Source organism: Ruditapes philippinarum, unplaced genomic scaffold (assembly GCF_026571515.1).
Source record: "Ruditapes philippinarum isolate M1 unplaced genomic scaffold, ASM2657151v2 ctg527_1_1_1_1, whole genome shotgun sequence".
In the NCBI taxonomy this organism is placed as follows: Eukaryota; Metazoa; Mollusca; class Bivalvia; order Venerida; family Veneridae; genus Ruditapes; species Ruditapes philippinarum.
The window spans coordinates 119,320-141,645 of record NW_026865278.1 but is presented as its reverse complement, the minus strand read 5'-3'; the positions used below and the strand labels follow the sequence as shown (position 1 = coordinate 141,645).

Below are 22,326 nucleotides of genomic sequence, written 5' to 3'. Positions count from 1 at the left end.
ACAACGCGCCGTTTGGCGTGCATCATTAGCGACATAACGACAAGACGAAAGTTTCCAAACGCGCCGTTTGGGGCTTTGTCGTGTTTTCGCTAGCGCCAACACGACGCATAGAAGCGTTCCAAATCAGCCACCATAGTATTTTGTAAAAAAATATTAGCATTTAAGTAACTGATAACTAAGCTAATTTTCATGGTTTGGATTTGTATATGCCATCTAGTACATAAGTATATTTTGTGGAAATCTTTTTATGATAATTCACATTCTATGTATATTCTTGTATATGTGACTGATGCCTCTAAGAGGCCTGGTATTTTCAATAAACTGATAAACTGTTAAAACGTCAAACATATGTATTTTCAGTGTAAACATGCACTAACGAAATCAGTTAATATAATAATGGCACGGGAGTAACTTTAAGAGTTTTTATCCTCGCGTTTAAGGAAATGTTAAATCACCTGTTTCAATGAATGTCAGTCTCTAAACTTAAACAGAATAAATGAAAAAAATCAGTACATTTATAAATATATTTAATGCAACAATTATTGCTTTGTCTGGACTGTCTTGTGGGAAAGGACGCATAAGGAAATATACCACAAAGGGTATTCATTGTAGCGTTATTATTTACCGACTTAATTTTATGTTTATTACTGCCATACACTTAACAACAAAAATATTTACATTGTTATTAATAATATTTTATTGTTTAACATTTTCCGATCGATGACAGAGTGTAGTATATAAATAACTTAGTGCACAATTAAAGTATCACGTGACCCAGATATCATGTTTCTTTTATGCATTTATTACCGATCAACAACGCAAAAAATCTTAAAACATTCGAGGTTAAAGGAGTGCGGACATTTCGTTTAAAGACAAGTAAAATCATTGTGTTTCAATGACTATCTAAGTTTCCAGCAATTGAAAATGAGTACTGACAATCTAATGGGTAAGTTCATCTTAAATTTATACCATTTATAATTCCGCTTATTCTAACATATCCTACACGTGTGATTTGGTGTTAACTAGTATTAAATTTAAACATTTAAAAACTAGATAATTTAATAAAGAATAATTAAGTGGTAAGCATTACTCTAATGACACACTTAATATGCATTCTTTAAAAAAATGTTTAAAAATGTGTTTTATTTAAACTTCCGGTTTCGGTTAAAATAAATATTATCAATCTACATGTATATACAGTATATCACGTTTAATTTCAACCTTTACGAGATGCTTTCAGTCATGTTTGCATAATATGAATTATCATTGGATCACTTTTGGATTATATTGTATTAGTTAGGTCTCATATTCATTTTAAGAGTCCAAAACATCCATATTAGATCTAAATACATAATGTACTCCTCCAATAAGTCCCGTTTTCAATCTCATATATTAAGATTTCCTTTGTTGAACCTCAATTTTCACAAAACGCAATTGTCACACGGCGTGCATCTTTGTAGTTTTTGTTTATTATATGACTTTAAGAATTGTTTTGACCAGAAAGGATTTAAGATGTACAACCCGTCAGCAAGAGATTTTAAAGTGGTGAATTTTATCAGTGTTACAACAGAATTAAGATTACTGAAAACGAGTAGAATGCTAGCTTATTCTATTTCGGGCCTCAATTCACTAAGATAGTGTTGATGTTTAAAGTTGAACACAGTTTTTAACTCATCAAGAACAGTTGACTCCAGAATTAAGTCTTAGATATAACTGATTTACGATAGAACATATAGAGTATAAAATTTGACTAGGCTGCAACCATTGGCATTATTAAACATGCAAATGAATAGTTAAAATAGTTTTATTTGTTACATTGGCATCATTTTATAATCCGAAGGAAAGGGTCTATATATTTTTATCACATTTATTCCTCATTTCATTTCCATGCAAAATAAACAACAATAAAATAACCTGATAAAATGACAACATAAAATTATGTTATATAATGCCTTCATACTACATGTACCCCATCTGCCCACAATCATGTACCTGTTTTCACTGATTTGGTATTTAATTTCATGGCGCATATCAGAGCAATAATATGCATACTGCAGTACATGTTTATATTAAACAAATTTTACTCCAACACTGCGCATAAAGGTTCTTAACACTAGATATAATGTAAGTTCCTAAGAGCATAACATACACATGACCAGGACAAAAGTGTGAACAGACGAACGGTGGGCAAACCATAAGTGCCGTTCTTTGAGACTATGATGTGAGACAAAACCTTTACTTGCAGGTGTGACACATGCGTACGAACTAAAATAATCATATATTTTTCACCCTTTTAATTAGATTTTGAGGTGTGACACATATAGTTTTATGTTCGTATGATTTTTTTGTGCGACCGTAATTTAAGTAGTCGCAAGTATATGTCATACTTTGTGACATACATGCTTTGTAAAAATTGAGGTCCAAAAGTGCTTTGTTATAAACTGCGTATGATTTTGGGTTATGGTATTTTTACATTTGTTTTTGTTGAAATTATCAAATCATGAATCGTGCCATGATTCAATTATAATGAAACACTGTGGATGCTTGATATGAAAACACGCTAAAAGTTAGACGCAACGCTTTCCACTTTTAATCAAATCAAGGTGCAAGACTACGATTGGCAGTTGTTGAAACCCATTAAAAGTGAAATTGATTTCGTTTTCTTTTTTTTGTCGTAGCCGACTTGTAGCAGCACATGCATGGTATTTGGCTGTGATGCCTTTCTTAAATACATTGAGTACATTTGCTATGGTCATTTGGTCTACTCATTGTATTTACATGGTCATTTTTGTGGGTTTTTTTTTTATTATTTCATCCTGTGTAATTATGACATTTGTTAGAATATCGCTTGGCGGGGAATTAGCTTATTGATACTGTTTTGTATTATAGAAATAAACAAAATTGAGGTTCGGTACACTTTTAATTTAAAAAATGATTTCCTGTAATCAATGTGTATTGATGTTTAATAAGTTTCCCTCTCCTTCCTTTCCATTGCCCCCTCCCCACTACACACACAAACTTCGCCCCGCCTACAAGTTCGTTACTTTTATTAAATCTTTTGGCTTTTCTTTTTTAAACTTTGCCCCGCGCCCCCGTCATTTTTACTTGTTTATTCTCGACTTTCGCTTGGCGGGGTTGTAAGGCGAAAAATCGAATGGCAGAAATCAGCCACCAAAGCGTTATCATTTTCTAGGGTCTTAACTTTTGGTCTGTCATCAACTACCAAACATATAGAGAAAAGGAATAATTTTTTTAAAGAAATGTGTGTGTCCTGCATAGTTAAATGCTACTTAAATAAACTGTCTCATAACAAAGGCGTTGTCATCCACTATGCATCATTTTGATAAACAGGTGAATTTAGAGCTAGGTACATTCAACTGTCCTGCAGGTCTACCATCCGTCAAAATATTTGCATACGCAATTAAATTTAAATAGAATTATTATGTTTGCTTTCATGTCATTGTATTTTTCATGTCATTATATATGTATGCTTGTATATATGTTAATCACGAGAAACTTGTAGTTTAAGTGAAATAAACGTTCTTCTTTTTCTTCTTCTTTAAAGAATGTTACTAAAATCCAATATTGGCACCCAAGAAAGCATAATCAAATATTCAAGGTCAAAATATTTTTTCTTTATAGTAAATTCGCTTTAGAGGAAGTTTAACAATATCCATTAGAAGCGCACAATGAAAGAGAAATATCTTGACTATTAAGTTCAATTAAAAGTTCAATTAAAAAACAAGGTAATTTTGTGTTGGGATTTTATGTCACAAGGACACTATGGCGGCATTCTAACTTTACCTGTGGAGGAAGACATAAGTAATGGTGCCCCTTCATTCAGCCAGGTCCTTATAGAAAGAAGCTAGCTATATAGCTAGCTTATGAACTTTCGCTATTCAGTCACGTATTGTTAAATGTGAAAGGATCAATTAACACTTTTGTCCACACTAAAAAGTCCGTTTAAGATATTTAGAGTGTTAATAGTACATTTTTTTCAGGTGAATGCTTATTTGTTAGTATCTGTTTCGATTTTTCTGTTGACCCCTTTGTACATTATATACTATACAGCGGTCACCTGTTTAGAACCACCGACGTTCTATAGCTTCCTCACATAAAAGAATCCACAGCTACCTAACGTAAAGTATTCAAAATATTGCATTAGCTGTAAGAACATGTTTTGCTCAAATATATTATACTTGTTAATAATAATATGACTATAAAATGTGTCTTTAATCTTTGAGACAGGAATGTGAGACACAAACTTCTAGCCTGTGTGATTTCTGACATGCAAATGTTGTGTTCATTTTTATTGCAATATTCTAACTTCGCTAACTAACGAACGAACGAACGAACTTACTAACTAATTAACCAACTAAAATAGCTCGTTTTCTATATTAAAGATTCCAAGTCTGATCTTCCTCCACCCTATGAAGCAGCAACAGACGATTCTCAACTTGAGACGCCAAGTACTGTGCAGTTTCCCGCTCACCAACCACTTCCACATCCGACCGTAGACGGATACACTTACCAACCAGGATATCAACCTTTACAGGCACAGTCTGGTTACATCCCAAATATCCAACCAAATGGAGGATCTGAAAAGGGAATGTCCCAAGTGGTATATTTGTAAAATTTTCTTTTTTAAATATTTCTACGTATATAATCTAACGGTATTTGTGTATGTGTGAAATCATGAAACGAATTGTTTTTGTACAAATTTCTTGCCAGCAAGTACAGACAAGTCTTTCAGGAAGTTTTTTATTTATTTGTGGCATATAAAGATTTGTTTATGCTAAGTTATTGTGAGCCTTTTTGTTAGTTTGGTTTTAAATTTTATTTATTGAATTATTCATGTTCTTGTAGTTTAATTGCATATCATTGAAATACAGGTTGAAAGTTATCATATAAACTGTACAAAAGAGAATATACGTCTGATTGACAAAGTTCTTCTTGTTTGAATATAAAGTCCTAACAACCGGAACAATATAAATTTTAGTATTATTGCAATAGGTTGTTTGCCAGCCTGTACCTGTTCAGGTTGTTGGTGCGAGTCAACAGAAGCCACCAGACTATCTATGCCCGTCAATTCTGGCTTGTTTGTGCTGTTTCTGGCCCACAGGAATTGCTGCAATTTATTTCTCTTGCGTGGTAAAGTATAAAATTTAATTTGTTTGTTATGATGAATAATTTATGAAGAAGTTATGCACAAATTTTATTCATTTAAACGCTGTTGAGAATTGTGCTTTAATACTTTGTGTAAACCTATCTAGTTGCACTGTCAGACACGACGCTCTGTTGAGAAATGATATACGTATTTGGCTATAGAGGGAAAAAACTTAACGAACAGAAATTTCAGGTTTAAAAATAATTCAAATAAAAGCAACTTTGTCAACAGTTCTTAAATTTTTTTAAATTTTTTGATAAAAACATGCTCTCTTTGATTTACATGAGAATAGTACGTGAAATCATAAAGAAATTAAGATAAATTGTGATATTTTATTGTTTATTTGTTGTTGTCTTTGCAGTCGTTTTTTAAGTTATGTAATAAAAGACATGTAACCAATCGGGTTATATTAACTAACGTTAGCCAAATGTTATAAATAATGTGTTTTGTTTTCTTTCACAGGCAAGTTCTCTAGCGAGTAAAGGGCACATGGAAGATGCGAGGATAATGTCAAACCACTCTCGAAATATGCTGATTTCTAGTGTGGTCCTCGGCATTCTTATTATTGCCGGCTATGTGATATACACACATGTAATTAGACCACATTATGATGTGAACCTTAGATAATATCTTGATAAAAATAATACTGGAATACCGATATTATCAAAACTTTGGAACTGCGGATTGATCTATCTATGTGAATTCCTTTACGACCAAGAATGTATATGGCATTCAGTCAAACCAACTTTAAAATAAAAGTTGTTTTTGTTTTTTTCTGAGAGAGGCTTTTTTACTGTTTTCTTTCTTTTTCATACGATGGAATTATTTTCCGTTTTAGGTTATTTCTTTGTTTGTCCTTTTCTTTTTTTCTGTAATTTGAAATTCAGTTTTCAAGCGTTTTTTTTCTTTGTAGTTTATTTGTTTTCGTATTTTTTCGTCCTTTTTTATTTTTTGCTTGAATGTACAAAACTATAGAGATCAAAATAAAATGACTCCGTAGGCGTCACTAACTTAGTTATAGTTTGGAAACTTCTGACAAACTCCTTGTTTCTTTCTTTTTTTATATATGATACAATTATTTTGAACAGCCAGCTTCTGAGGCTGTTTTTTATGTTTTTTTTGCCATTTTCCTTTTCTATTTTTCTGTTATTTGAATATCTGTTTTCAAATTGTTAGTTTTTCTCGGTTGTTTGTTTATTGGTAATCGTCTTTTTAATTACTTTAATGTACAAACAATATAGACTGGTATCAAATGATTTAATAGGCGTCTATAACATCGTTATTATCTCTGTAAGTAAAAGATACATGTATAATTAATACATTGATGTTACACTGACGTACTTCATTTATGATATATATAAGAAAAGTAAAACAATACTGGATAAGGCTTGACTTGACATTTCTTATGTTAACAATTGTTACTAAACATGTTCATTTCTTGAATTAAAATGTGAGTTTTGTACTTATGTTTAGTTATTTCTATAAACATCAGTCTCTGCCAGGGGGAGATAACTTCTCCGATATTCTTCTCTCTTTTTTGCATGATATTTACACTTGCAAGAAAATATTGACGTTGCCAAATATCAATAATATTATTATTTATCTATTGTTATTTGCTGATGATGCCGTGTCGGGCCGTATATGGCACCAAACGTATATGTTTCATGTGTGTTACATATTCGGTCGAATTGATCACAGCTGTCTTTATGTGCCATATACGTTTTTGTAATTTGGTAGTAAATGTCCGACCGTATATGTCACAATATTTTACACAGTAAACTAAAATTATCATCGTAGTTTGAAGCACCTTTTACACAGTAAACTAAAATTATCATCGTAGTTTGAAGCTACCTTCATCAACATAATAATGCATCATCATCATCAGCAGCAGCAGCAGCAGCAACGACATCACATCATCATTATCATCAATGATACATCGTCATTGTAAATGAGCAATATATTTTTTTAAGTCCACGCCGCCTTGCTTATCATTTTACCAGTAAGATGAAAACTGTCAATACAAAGTGGCTGGCTTTGTCGAAAATATGTGCTAAATATTTTAGAGATTGATATTTATTGACTGGAAGATAAAATATCGACTTTTTATGCCCTCACTCTGAGGGGAAGGGGAATTTAAACAGTTTACTTGTCCGTGCGCCTGTGTCTGTCTACGTGCGTTTGTCCATCCCGGAATCTATAGTGTTGCTCCAAAAATATTTAGTTAGGGTCATAAAATTTTGAACCCGGGGTTTCGCTTGTCGAATCGGAGAGGCATACCAGAGTAATTGCCCTTGACTTAGGCAAATTTGCAATTTATACTTGTGTTGCATGTAGCCCAAACAGTATTTGAGCTAGGTCATGAAACTTAAGGTGAATAATTGTCAGCATATCGTCACCTTAGTGCAATAACTGAATAAATGCTATTAAATTTAAAAGCACTTATTATGTTATTGCACTATGGTGACGATATAAAGTTGTGTACATTCGGTTGGTTTTGCCTGTCGATTTTCTGCCTTTATACCAGAGTTATTGCCCATTTTTTAGTCAAAATATGCTATTTTCAACTTGTCATGCATGTTATTTAAAATAAACGGTGTTGTGCAAAACGGGCTTATTTAAGTAAAAAGAAAACACATGTGACGCATAAGTTAGTATTTTCAGTTTTTAAGCGCTTTTTATGGTAAGTGACAAACACGTTTTGGTGAGCAGAGAAAAAACTCAACCCGAACGAATATGGTAGATTTTATGTTCCGTTTTCGGCTAAAGAGTGTGTCATATTCGACCGACAATTCCGATTTAGGTTTATTGTCCTAATGTAATCGTTGGAACTTGACGATTGTTGTTGAAAAGACCAAAATAATTGTATTCAGAATTGGTGGCAGACTTGGTAATATGAATAAATGGTTTTATAACTACTTAGGTGTGGTATTCACGATTGGGGGTCATTCATGTAAGCTACAATTTAAAGACCTTAACTGATAAAGGGCTCAGACTTTTATATTCATTGTTAAAATTGTTACGTGACTACAAAGTACCAGTTAATACTATGTTTAATCTATTTGACACCTAGGTTTTATCGATGTGACGTAAGGGGGTTTATGAATGCAGAAGTTTTTGAACGAGTGCATAAAAAAATCAGGTTTATTTTAATGTTAAAATGTTGGTTTAAGACCAGCATGGATCCAGACCAGCCTGCGCATCCGCGCAGTCTGACGCCAACACGACGCACAGAAGCGTTCCAAATCAGCCACCAAAGTATTTTGTAAAAATATATTAGCATTTAAGTGACTGATAACTAAGCTAATTTTCATGGTTTTTGATTTGTATATGCCATCTAGTACATAAGTATATTTTGTGGAAATCTTTTTATGATAATTCACATTCTATGTATATTCTTGTATATGTGACTGATGCCTCTAAGAGGCCTAGCATTTTCAATAAATTGATAAACTGTTAAAACGTCAAACATATTTTTTTTCAGTGTAAAATGCACTAACGAAATCAGTTAATATAATAATGGCACGGAAGTAACTTTAAGAGTTTTCCTCGCGTTAAAGGAAATGTTGAATGACCTGTTTCAATGAATTTCAATCTCTAAACTTAAACAGAATAAATGGAAAAAATCAGAACATTTATAAATATATTTTAATGCAACAATTATTGCTTTGTCTGGACTGTCTTGTGAAATATACCACACAAGGTATACGTTGTAGCGTTTTTATTTACCGACTTAATTTTATGTTTATTACTGCTTTACACGTACTTTACAACAAAAATATTTACATTGTTATTAATAATCTTTTATTGTTTAGTAAACTCAGTTACTGTTTTCCGATCGATGACAGCGTGTAGTATATAAATAACTTAACGCACAATTTAAGTATCACGTGACCCAGATATCATGTTTCTTTTATGCATTTATTACCGATCAATGTAAACGCAATTTTTTTAAAACATTCGAGGTTTAAGGAGTGCGGATATTTCGTTTAAGAGAAAAGTAAAAACATTGTGTTTTCAAATCATTTTCAATGACTATCTAAGTTTCCAGCAATTGAAAATGAGTACTGACAATCTAATGGGTAAGTTCATCTTTAATTTATACCATTTATAATTCCGCTTATTCTAACATATCCTAGACGTGTTAAACTAGTATTAAACTTAAACATTTATACTGGATAATTTAATAAAGAATAGTTAAGTGTACAGGTTGAGTGGTAAGCATTACTCTAATGACACACTTAATATGCATTCTTTAAAAAAATGTTTAAAATGTGTTTTATTTAAACTTCCGGTTTCGGTTAAAATAAATATTATCAATCTACATGTATGTGCAATTTATCACGTTTAATTTCAACCTTTATGAAATGCTTTCAGTCATGTTTGCATAATATGAATTATCATTGGATCACTTTTGGATTATATTGTATTAGTTAGGTCTCATATTCATTTTAAGAGTCCGAAACATCCATATTAGATCTAAATACATAATGTACTCCTTCAATAAGTCCCGTTTTCAATCTCATGTATAAAGATTTCCTTTGTAGTTTTTGTTTGTTATATGACTTAAAAGTTGTTTTAATCAGGAAAGATTAAAGATGTCCTACCCGCCAGCAATCAGAGTTTTTAAAGTGGTGAATTTTATCAGTGTTACAACAGAATGAAGATAACTGAAAACGAGTAGAATGCTAGCTTGTTCTATTTCGGGCCTCATTTCACTAAGATAGTGTTGATGTTTAAAGTTGAACACAGTTTTTAACTCATCAAGAACAGTTGACTCCAGAATTAAGTCTCAGATATAACTGATTTACGATAGAACATATAGAGTATAAAATTTGACTAGGCTGCAACCATTGGCATTAACATGCAAATGAATAGTTTAAATAGTTTTATTTGTTACATTGGCATCATTTTATAGTCCGAGTGAAAGGGTCTATATATTTTTATCACATTTCTTCCTCATTTCATTTCCATGAAAAAAAAAACGACAATAAAATAACCTGATAAAATGACAACATAAAATTATGTTATATAATGCCTTCATACTACATGTACCCCATCTGCCCACAATCATGGACCTGTTTCACTGATTTGGTATTTAATTTCATGGCGCATATCAGAGCAATAATATGCATACTGCAGTACATATTTATATTAAACAAATTTTACTCCAACACTGCGCATCAAGGTTCTTAACACTAGATATAATGTAAGTTCCTAAGAGCATAACATACACATAACCAGGACAAAAGTGTGAACAGACGAACGGTGGGCAAACCATTAGTGCCGTTCTTTGAGACTATGATGTGAGACAAAACCTTTACTTGCAGGTGTGACACATGCGTACGAACTAAAATAATCTTATATTTTTCACCTTTTTAATTAGATTTTGAGGTGTGACACATATAGTTTTATGTTCGTATGATTTTTTTGTCCGACCGTAATTTAGATAGTCGCAAGTATATGTCATACTTTGTGACATACATGCTTTATAAAAATTGAGGTCCAAAAGTGCTTTGTTATAAACTGCGTATGATTTTGGGTTATGGTATTTTTACATTTGTTTTTGTTGAAATTATCAAATCATGAATCGTGCCATGATTCAATTATAATGAAACACTGTGGATGCTTGATATGAAAACACGCTAAAAGTTAGACGCAACGCTTTCCACTTTTAATCAAATCAAGATGCAAGACTACGATTGGCAGTTGTTGAAACCCATTAAAAGTGGAATTGATTTCGTTTTCTTAATTTTGTCGTAGACGACTTGTACCAGCACATGCATGGTATTTGGCTGTGATGCCTTTCTTAAATACATTGAGTACATTTGCTATGGTCATTTGGTCTACTCATCGTATTTACATGGTCATTTTTGTGGGTTTTTTTATTATTTCATCCTGTGTAATTATGACATTTGTTAGAATATCGCTTGGCGGGGAATTAGCTTATTGATAATGTTTTGTATTACAGAAATAAACAATATTGAGGTTCGGTACACTTTTAATTTAAAAAGTTATTTCCTGTAATTAATGTGTATTGATGTTTAATAAGTTTCCCTCTCCTTCCTTTCCATTGCCCCCTCCCCACTACACACACAAACTTCGCCCCGCCTACAAGTTCGTAACTTTTATTAAATCTTTTGGCTTTTCTTTTTTAAACTTTGCCCCGCGCCCCGTCATTTTTACTTGTTTATTCTCGACTTTTCGCTTGGCGGGGTTGTAGGGCGAAAACACGAATGGCAGAAATCGCTATCATTTTCTAGGGTCTTAACTTTTGGCTCTGTCATCAACTACCAAACATATAGAGAAAAGGAATAATTTTTTTAAAGAAATGTGTGTGTCCTGCATAGTTAAATGCTACTTAAATAAACTGTCTCATAACAAATGCGTTGTCATCCACTATGCATCATTTTGAAAAACAGGTGAATTTAGAGCTAGGTATATTCAACTGTCCTTCAGGTCTACCATCCTTCAAAATATTTGCATACGCAACTAAATTTCAATAGAATTATTATGTTTGCTTTCATGTCATTGTATTTTTCATGTCATTATATATGTATGCTTGTATATATGTTAATCACGAGAAACTTGTAGTTTAAGTGAAATAAACGTTCTTCTTCTTCTTCTTCTTTAAAGAAAGTTACTAAAATCCAATATTGGCACCCAAGAAAGCATAATCAAATATTCAAGGTCAAAATATTCTTTCTTTATAGTAAATTCGCTTTAAAGGAAGTTTAACAATATCCATTAGAAGCGCACAATGAAAGAGAAATATCTTGACTATTAAGTTCAATTAAAAAACAAGGTAATTTTGTGTTGGGATTTTATGTCACAAGGACACTATGGCGGCATTCTAACTTTACCTGTGGAGGAAGACATAAGTAATGGTGCCCCTTCATTCAGGCAGGTCCTTATAGAAAAAAGCTAGCTATATACCTAGCTTACGAACTTTCGCTATTCAGTCACGTATTGTTAAATGTGAAAGGATCAACACTTTTGTCCACACTAAAAAGTCCGTTTAAGATATTTAGAGTGTTAATAGTACACTTTTTTCAGGGGAATGCTTATTTGTTAGCATCTGTTTCGATTTTTCTGTTGACCCCTTTGTACATTATATACTATACAGCGGTCACCTGTTTAGAACCACCGACCTTCTATAGCTTCCTCACATAAAAGAATCCACAGCGACCTAACGTAAAGTATTCAAAATATTGCATTAGTTGTAAGAACATGTTTTGCAACTGAGCTTAAATATATTATACTTGTTAATAATAATATGACTATAAAATGTGTCTTTAATCTTTGAGACAGGAATGTGAGACACAAACCTCTAGCCTGTGTGATTTCTGACATGCATACGTTGTGTTCATTTTTATTGCAATATTTTAACTTCGCTAACTAACGAACGAACGAACTTACTAACTAATTAACTAACTAAAATAGCTCGTTTTCTATATTAAAGATTCCAAGTCTGATCTTCCTCCACCCTATGAAGCAGTAACAGACGATTCTCAACTTGAGACGCCAAGTACTGTACAGTTTCCCGCTCATCAACCACATCCACATCCTACCGTAGACGGGTACACTTACCAACCAGGATATCAACCTTTACAGGCCCAGTCTGGTTACATCCCAAATATCCATCCAAATGGAGGATCTGAAAAGGGAATGTCCCAAGTGGTATATATTTGTAAAATTTTCTTTTATTAAATTTTTCTACGTATATAATCTAACGGTCTTTGTGTATGTGTGAAATCGTGAAACGAATGGTTTTTGTACAAATTTCTTGCCAGCAAGTATACATACAAGTCTTTCGAGAAGTTTTTTTTATTTATTTATGGCATATAAAGATTTGTTTATGCTAAGTTATTGTAAGCCTTTTTGTTAGTTTGATTTTAAATTTTATTTATTTAATTATTCATGTTCTTGTAATTTAATAGCATATCTTTGAAATACAGGTTGTAAGTTAATTTTATCATTTTAACTGTACAAAAGAGAATATACGTCTGATTGACAAAGTTCTTCTTGTTTGAATATAAAGTCCTGACAACCGGAACAATATAAATTTTAGTATTATTGCAATAGGTTGTTTGCCAGCCTGTACCTGTACAGGTTGTTGGTGCGAGTCAACAGAAGCCACCAGACTATCTATGCCCGTCAATTCTGGCTTGTTTGTGCTGTTTCTGGCCCACAGGAATTTCTGCAATTTTTTTCTCTTGCGTGGTAAAGTATAAAATTTAATTTGTTTGTTATGATGAATAAGTTATTAATAAGTTATGACTAAGTTATGCACAAATTTTATTCATTTAAACGCTGTTGAGAATTGTGCTTTAATACTTAGTGTAAACCTATCTAGTTGTACTGTCAGACATGGCGCTCTGTTGAGAAATGATATACGTATTTGGCTATAAAGGGATAAACTTAATGATAAGAAATTTCAGTTTTAAAAATAATTCAAATAAAAGTAAAAACTTATAACAACTTTGTCAACAGTTCTTAATTTTTTTTAAATTTTTGATAAAAACATGCTCTCTTTGATTTACATGAGAATAGTATGTGAAATCATAAAGAAATTGAGATAAATTGTGATATTTTATTGTTTATTTGTTATTGTCTTTGCAGTCGTTTTTTAAGTAATGTAATAAAAGACATGTAGCCAATCGGGTTATATAAACTAACGTTAGCCAAATGTTATAAATAATGTGTTTTGTTTTCTTTCACAGGCAAGTTCTCTAGCGAGTAAAGGGCACATGGAAGATGCGAGGATAATGTCAAACCACTCTCGAAATATGCTGATTGCTACTGTGGTCCTCGGCATTCTATTTATTGCCGGCTATGTGATATACACACATGTAATTAGGCCACATTATGTATAGGTTAGTGTTTAATAATATGCGTTAACAAAAATAATTGGTCAAGGCTGCCGCAGGCAGGCGACCAATTATTTTTGTTAATGCATATTATTAAACATTAACCTATTTAATGATCAACATTATTTTTTTCAACTAACAACAAGGCATTTCTCTAAATCACCAATAGCTCTGCCCTTTCCCTCTACAACATGTCTACACCTTGTCAAGTTTCTAACGTTTCACATTTAGATAAGCTAAATAAATGGCCCAGGCACATTTTTTTACTGAAAAGTCACAGAATTTATACCTTTGTCTACAGTATCATGTTTATAATATATCTGGAAAAAAAACAGCGAGGAAACGATGCAATTAGGTAAAAAACAATGGAGTTAATGAAATGTGTACATCCTTTTAAAATAAATGGAAAATGTGAGAAAAAATGCATTAGAGATTATTCATTGATACAAATTCGTTAATAGCTTCAAGGTATTCACTAACATTCAAAATCCCTATTGGTTTGCTCATTTGAAAAGCAGTTCTTTTTTCTGTGTGAAGGGGGTCCATTTTCAATGAGTTTTCCGGCCAAAAATGTAATCATTGTATTCTTGATATCAATGATTGTTAATGCAGTTTATTCCTATCAAGTGAAAGAAAATAATGTTTTGGTTACTTTTACTATAAAATATAAAGTTTAAAACAGACAGCAATTTATAACAGTCATTTTTCTTAGTGTTCAAAGGATATAAAAAGTTAATATGCAATCATTTGTCTCTGCGTACCCAACATGTATTATCTATGTAATAAATCAGTTGATTGTATCCTCATTAGAAACACCTGACCTCGACTAATTTTTTTATGTTGGCATTTTTTTTCTAACCTTGACATTTTACAAATCAGAGTGTAAACCATACCTCTAACTCCTCCCTAATATAATGCATTATTGAAATTTGTTAGACTGCGGTTAGACGACAGATTAAGTGAATTTTATTTAGTTAGTACACATTAACCAAAAGTTAGACAAAGCATAAATTTGAAAAATACTACAATGTGATTGAACAAAAAATAATGTTGATCATTAAGATTTGAACCATAAATAATATCTTGATGATAATACTGGAATACCGATATTATCAAAACTTTGGAACTGTGGACTGATTTATCTATGTGAATTCCTTTACGTCCAACAATGTATATGACATTCAGTCAAACCAACCTTTAAATAAAAGTTGTTTTTTTTCTGAGAGAAGCTTTTTTATTGTTTTCTTTCTTTGTTATACGATGGAATTATTTTCCGTTTTAGGTTATTTCTCTGTTTGTCCTTTTCTTTTTTTTTTCTGTAATTTGAAATTCAGTTTTCAAGCGTTTTTTTTCTTTGTAGTTTATTTGTTTTCGTATTTTTTCGTTCTTTTTTATTTTTTGCTTGAATGTACAAAACTATAGAGATCAAAATAAAATGACTCCGTAGGCGTCACTAACTTAGTTATAGTTTGGAAACTACTGACAATCTCCTTTTTTCTTTCTTTTTTTTTTATATATGATACAATTATTTTGGACAGCCAGCTTCTGAGGCTGTTTGTTTTTTGATGTTTTTTTGCCATTTTCTTTTTCTATTTTTCTGTTATTTGAATATCTTTTTTTCAAATTGTTCCATTGTTTTTCTCGGTTGTTTGTTTATTGGTAATCGCCCTTTTTTAATAAACTTTGATGTACATAACAATATACATGTAGATAGGTATCAAATGATTTAATAGGCATTACATCGTTATTATCTCTGTAAGTAAAAGATATAATTAATACATTGATGTTACACTGACGTACTTCATTTATGATGTATGAAAGAAAAGTAAAACAATACTGGATAAGGCTTGACTTGACATTTCTTATGTTAACAATTGTTACTAAACATGTTCATTTCTTGAATTAAAATGTGAGTTTTGTACTTATGTTTAGTTATTTCTAAAAACATCAGTCTCTGCCAGGGGAGATAACTTCTCCGATATTTTTCTCTCTTTTTTGCATGATATTTACACTTGCAAGAAAATATTGACGTTGCCAAATATCAATAATATTATTAATTTATCTATTGATTTATTTGCTGTTGATGCTGTGCGCGGCCGGTATGGGCACCAAACGTAATATGTTTTCATGTGTGTCTACATATTTCGGTCGAATATAGACACAGCTCTCTTTTATGTCCATATTCACGTTTTTAATATATGGTAGTAAATGTTAACGACCCGTATATAATGTCACAATATTTCTACACAGTTGAAACTAAACAAATTTCATCGTAGTTTGAAGCTAACCTTCACGATCAACGTTAATAACTACATATCAATCATTATCATCAGCAGCAGCAAGTAGCAGACCCGACAATCAACATCCTCTTCATCAATATAATCAGCAATATAATTTTTTTAAGTTTCCACGCCGCCCCTTTGCCTTAATCATTTTTAACCAGTTAAAGATCAAAAATGTCATACAAAAGTGGGGCTGGCTTTGTGCGAAATATGTTTCTAAAAATATTTGTTTAGTTAAATCAGTTATTGACTTCGAAGATAAAATATCGCCCTTTTTACTCTCACTCTGGGGGGGAAGGGGGAAATTTTTTAAAATTTTTTTATTTCCCCCGGTGCCCCCTGTGTTTCTACGGGCGTTTTCCCCAACCCCGGGGAACCCAAATAGTTTTTTCCTCCAAAAAAATTTTTTATTTTTGGGGTCAAAAATTTTTTGCACCGGGGGGTTTTGGGCTTGTCGAATCAAGAGGCATACCCAGAGTTATTGCATTTGGATTAGAAAAATTTTGAAAAGCAATTTTGTATTGCATGAAAGCCCAAAAGTATTTGAGCCTAGGCCCCATAAAACTTTGGGTGAAAAATTTGTCGCAATAAAAAATTGGGGTTATTTTTGGGTTTGATTTCCGCCGGGTCAAATTTTTAAAATCGGGTAAAAAATTGTAATAAAGGGTTGTTTAAAACTTAGGGGGGGGGTATTCACGGTTGGGGGTCATTCATGTAAGCTACAATTTAAAGACCTTAGCTGATAAAGGGGCTCAAGTACGAAAGCCTAATAGTGTTCAAATGAAATAAAAAATAAAAATACAAAGGCGTTATAACGCGAATAAAGGCGTTATTACGCGAATCAAAAGGCGTAATAACGCGAATAAAGGCGTTATAACTAAACGCGAATCAAAAGGCGTAATTACGCAAATCAAAAGGCGTAATAACGCGAAAAAAGGCGTAGCAACGCAAATAAAGGCGTAGCAACGCGAATTAAAGGCGTTATAACGCGAATCAAAAGCGTAATAACGCAAAATCAAAAGGCGTAATAACGCGAATAAAGGCGTAATAACGCGAATCAAAATGCGTAATAACGCGAATAAAGGCGTTATAACGCGAAATGAAAGGCGTAAATAACACAAAATCTAAAGGCGTTGTAACGCGAACCAAAAGGCGTACTAACGCCAATTAAAACGGATTATAATGCCAAATTTAAAACCCAAATATTTTTTATAATAAAAATGGCCTTGAAAACGTAAGAAAGCAAGCCCAAATATTGATCTAAATTTTTATCCCAATTTCCTGAAAAATAATAAATATAAAATTTAAAAATAACTAACATTCATTTGCCCCTAAAAATGAAAAACTTTTTGTCATAAACAAAAATGAACCTTCTTGAAATTTTTCCCAAATTTTTAAGGGGGTCTGTGTCCCTTTATAGGTCCTTTGGGGACTGGCCCTAAATACAGTTAATCTATTTCACAGGGTTTTCCTATTTTCCCTTTTAAAAACCTTTCCCAACTTTTTAAATAAATTTCTTTTTCTTTTCTTTATCTTATCTTTTTCTTTTTATTTTTAAAATTTTAAATTTTCTTATTTTTAAGGGTGGGGTCAAAAGGGTTCAATTAATCTTCGGATAATCCTTTTTTAAATTTACCTTAAAACATTAGAAATCTTTCAAAATTTTATTTTAAAATGTTTCCCTAATTTAAACATTTATAGGTAAATTATTGCTATGGGTAAAAAGTTTTGGGAAAAGGAAAAGGTATAAAGTTAGTAAAATTAAAGGGGGATTATTGTTTAAAGTAAATGGGGGATAGTTTTTTCATTTTAATTTCACAAAAGGGAGCCCATTCCTTTCTTTTTTAAATGTAGAAAGTATCTCTAGTTGGGGGGGAAAGTTAATTTTTAAATCTGACGAAAGTTTTTTCCCAAAGGGTAAAAATTTAAAAATCGACTGGGGGCCCTTTAGGATGTAATCCGAAAAGGAATTGAAAATAAAACTGACTTCTGACCCGATTTATTTAGATAAAATTTTTCCCTTTCCATCTTAATTCCCTGGGCCCACGGTTTGGGAAATTTTATATGGAAATTAAATTTTAGCTTTAAATAACGCCTTTTTTTTTTGGCGTTTATTATGCCTTTTGGTTTGCGTTATTACGCCTTTTGATTCGCGTTTTAACGGCCTTTATTCACGTTATTACGCCTTTTGATTCGCGTTATTAACGCCTTTTATCCGCGTTAGTACGCCTTTTGATTCGCGTTATAACGCTTTTATTCGCGTAATTACGGCCTTTTGTGTTTCGCGTTATAACGCGAATAAAGGCGTTACTACGCCTTTTGTTTCGCGTTTATAACGCCTTTAATTCGCGTTATTACGCCTTTTGATTGCGTTGTTTTACGCCTTCCTTCGCGTAATTACGCCTTTTGATTCGCGTTGTAACGCCTTTATTTCGCGTTATTACGCCTTTGTTTCGCGTTATAACGCCTTTATTCGCGTTATAACGCCTTTATTTGTGTTAGTACGCCTTTTGATTCGCGTAATTACGCCTTTGCGATTCGCGTTATAAGCGCAAAACAATAGGCGTAATTACGCGAATCAAAAAGGCGTTACTTAACGCGAATAAATGCCTTATAATGCGAATCAAAAGGGCCGTAATAACGCGAACCAAAAGGCGTAATAACACAAAACAAAAAGGCGTTATAACGCTAATTTAATACCATATAAATTCCAAACAGTGCCTATTAATGTATAGAAGGAAGAAACAATGTTGATTTAAAATGAATTGATCTAGCATGTACGTTTTATTATATGCCCGAAAGAATTTCGGGCATATTATTTATACCCCCTGGCGTCCGTACGTCCGAGCAAACATTTTGGGGTTTAGGGGCTATATAACTGTTAAGGAGAACAAAAGAGAAAATAGGTTCAAATCCGTGATCAAAGGGTTTATGGGCTAGTAGCCCTTAAGAGAACAAAGAAAAAATAACAAAGAAAATAGCCCCTAAACCCAAAATGTTGGAAACGTGCGTCCGTCCGTCTGTATGTCTGTCTGTCCGTCCGTTCGTAAGCAATTCGGTTTCGGAGCATAACTTAAGTTCCATTTGGCCCACAATATTCAAACTTCATAGGAGATTGTTATTTGAAGGAGGTAATACTTTATAACCTATAAGTCACGAAGTCATCTTATATTGGCAAATATTAAAGAGTCTTTATTAGTTTATGACAAAATTAGTTTGCATAATTACTGTGCAAATGGAATGAAAGTTATTGTAAATGTATATTGTATTATTGTATACGAGTTTATATCTTGAGCAATTAAATTCAGATCATATTGGTCTTCCTTTCTCGCGAATTTGATTAGTAAAAAATATGGTATTAAATTGGCATTATAATGTGTTTAAATTTGCGTTATTTATGCCTTTTGGTTCGCGTTACTACGCCTTTATTCGCGTTACTACGCCTTTTGATTTGCGTTTTAACGCCTTTATTCGCGTTATTACGCCTTTTGATTTCGCGTTATTACGCCTTTATTCGCGTTATTACGCCTTTTTATTCGCGTTATAACGTCTTTATTCGCGTTACTACGCCTTTTGATTCGCGTTATAACGCGAATAAAGGGTTTACTACGCCTTTTGATTCGCGTTTATAACGCCTTTATTCGCGTTATTACGCCTTTTGATTCGCGTTATAACGCCTTTATTCGCGTTGCTACGCCTTTATTCGCGTTATTACGCCTTTTGATTCGCGTTGCTACGCCTTTATTCGCGTTATTACGCCTTTTTGATTCGCGTAATAATGCCTTTATTCGCGTTATAACGCCTTTGCATTTTTATTTTTTATTTCATTTGACACTATTAGGCTTTTGTAGCTCAGACTTTTATATTGATTGTTAAAATTTTTACGTGACTACAAAGTACCACTTAATACTATGTTTAATCTATTTGACACATAGGTTTTATCGATGTGACGTAATGGAGTTTATGAATGCAGAAGTTTTGGAAGAGTGCATAAAAAATCAGATTTATTTTAATGTTAATTAACAGTCTACAGATATTTTGACATTACATGCAGAATTGTGGAAATGGTCTCTATATACTGAAAAACATATTTGTATGATCAAATATTTTCTAAAATTAAACACAGGTAAATAATAATAATAATAATTGTATATTGAGAACAATATTGTGCTGTTAATGCGGTAAATTGTTCAAGAAACTAGGCTTTGAAAGTAAGAAACATTGTTCAGTCAGCAGGATTGTATGAAGTCTTGTTATATCCCGATTCTGTAAAAGTGAAGCGAATACAATATACTCCAAGGTACTATTAATGCAACACGAGTATCTTTAATTTCATTTCATTATGGCAAACTGATCGTAAGAAAGAAATTAAACATTTACCTGTATTCTGTGATTGAACTTTTAAATTGAGGGCCAGTCTGACGTGAAAGTTTTCCTATTTTTCCATTTTTTTTTTATTTTGTGGTAAAAAAAATATCATTGTCATTGTTGAATACCCATTGTACATTCAATAAGTAGATTTGTTAAGTTATATGAGCTGCGTCACGACAAAACCAAAATAATGGGTTTGCGATCAGCATGGATCCAAACCAGCCTGCGCATCCGCGCAAACCCTGTAGGCTGTAACAAGTAGAGAAACTGATAGCGAACAGCATGGATCCTGATCAGACTGCGCGGTGTGGATCCATGCTGGTCGCAAACCCATTATGTTGGTTTTGTCGTGACGTGACTCATATGTGAATATGATATTGTAATATTTTGTTATGGATTTACATTTGTATCAAATAAAATCCATGTACACAGACGCGTGTCTGTCTGTTTTCCAACAGACAACAAAATATAAATACCAAGAGTATACGTTTTGACAAAACTGATCTCATAAATAACTCGAGATTTGTTTAAATTAAGTTTATTTAGAATAAAAATGTAGAAATACTAAGCTTTCTAAAATATTTCGTTTATCATGCAGCAATGAATTTAATCATCGTTAATATTATTATTGACCATAAATTATTAAAGGGAAGTAAATGCTTAAATATGTATTCACGAGTTATCCCCTTCATTTGTCGCACTTGCTTAGTCTCATTATTTGGATTATATTGATAGGCTTTATCTAAATTCCATCTATAAAACAAAATGTATCGTAGCAAGATTTGAAATAATGTTATTTTTTTTACAAAAAACTTTTGGGGCGTTTTTTGTACACATTCAATGTTTTTAAATTTAAGTAATTTTCCTGTCTCACTTTAAAATTCTCAATTTTTTAAACCCTTATGTTTTCCCCGTTGTTTTTATTGGGAAAATTGCATTTATGTGCCATATGTTGCATTTGTATATGTTATATGTGACGGGCTTGTTATGCTTAGACTAAGTAAGAGCATTTCTGTTCTGTACTGATCTATATCACACGGGCCCAATCGTGCAATATACAGTATGTACGCCCGAAGGTAAAATTTTGTAGAAAGAAAATATCAACAGCAGATTGTCAATCTTATTAACGAAAATCTCAAACAACAACACAATAAAAAAAAACCAAGAGGGTCATGATGACCCTTCGTCTCTCATCAGAATAGGTCCAAATGATTCAAAGCAAAAGTAAATAATTTGCAATTGGTCTAAATGGGTGTATCATTACGAGGGTTGTCCAAAAAATTCGTGCACTGCAGTTATTGTCGTGAGAGTAATTATTAAAAACAAATACATTTGTAAATTATATATCACTTGAAGGGGAAATCTGTCTCCAATACAAAAACAAAAGAAAAAGCCGAGTAACCGGCGTGTCGTTTAAATGAATGGTCATTAAGTTACCTTAGTAACGTAATACCGGCGCAACGACAAAAAATGGGTTAGTTCATTTCTGTAATTGCATAAATTGTTTGTTGCTTGTAAAGTTGCATTTGCTTTTTATGTTATAATTTGTTTAACTGTCAATAGAGAAATGATTGATGCAAAGTATTTTGTACTTTCTATTGTTCTTATGCAACGTACATGTAACATATTCAATCAGTGC

The 22,326-nt window shown here is 32.3% G+C and overlaps 2 protein-coding genes across 2 annotated transcripts; both read left to right on the top strand.

Moving 5' to 3' along the window:
- The first annotated feature begins 782 nt into the window (after window positions 1–782).
- Window positions 783–6,629, top strand: LOC132728502 (proline-rich transmembrane protein 1-like). Its single transcript, XM_060714142.1, has 4 exons — window positions 783–946; window positions 4,404–4,621; window positions 5,014–5,151; window positions 5,630–6,629. Exons 1-4 carry the CDS (start codon window positions 925–927, stop codon window positions 5,792–5,794), a joined length of 543 nt encoding a protein of 180 aa, XP_060570125.1. The 5' UTR covers window positions 783–924; the 3' UTR covers window positions 5,795–6,629.
- A 2,438-nt stretch (window positions 6,630–9,067) lies between these two features.
- Window positions 9,068–15,955, top strand: LOC132728496 (proline-rich transmembrane protein 1-like). Its single transcript, XM_060714136.1, has 4 exons — window positions 9,068–9,246; window positions 12,627–12,844; window positions 13,250–13,387; window positions 13,888–15,955. The coding sequence occupies exons 1-4, from the start codon at window positions 9,225–9,227 to the stop codon at window positions 14,038–14,040; spliced, it is 531 nt and encodes a 176-aa protein (XP_060570119.1). The 5' UTR covers window positions 9,068–9,224; the 3' UTR covers window positions 14,041–15,955.
- Window positions 15,956–22,326: the final 6,371 nt, after the last annotated feature.

Bases quoted from the DNA above. Each gene is read 5' to 3' on its own strand.
- LOC132728502 (XM_060714142.1), top strand. From the start codon at position 925: ATGAGTACTGACAATCTAATGG. The intron at 947-4,403 runs GTAAGTTCATCT...TCTATATTAAAG, and splicing joins GAGTACTGACAATCTAATGG to ATTCCAAGTCTGATCTTCCT. The intron at 4,622-5,013 runs GTATATTTGTAA...TTATTGCAATAG, and splicing joins AAAAGGGAATGTCCCAAGTG to GTTGTTTGCCAGCCTGTACC.
- LOC132728496 (XM_060714136.1), top strand. From the start codon at position 9,225: ATGAGTACTGACAATCTAATGG. The intron at 9,247-12,626 runs GTAAGTTCATCT...TCTATATTAAAG, and splicing joins GAGTACTGACAATCTAATGG to ATTCCAAGTCTGATCTTCCT. The intron at 13,388-13,887 runs GTAAAGTATAAA...TTTCTTTCACAG, and splicing joins CAATTTTTTTCTCTTGCGTG to GCAAGTTCTCTAGCGAGTAA.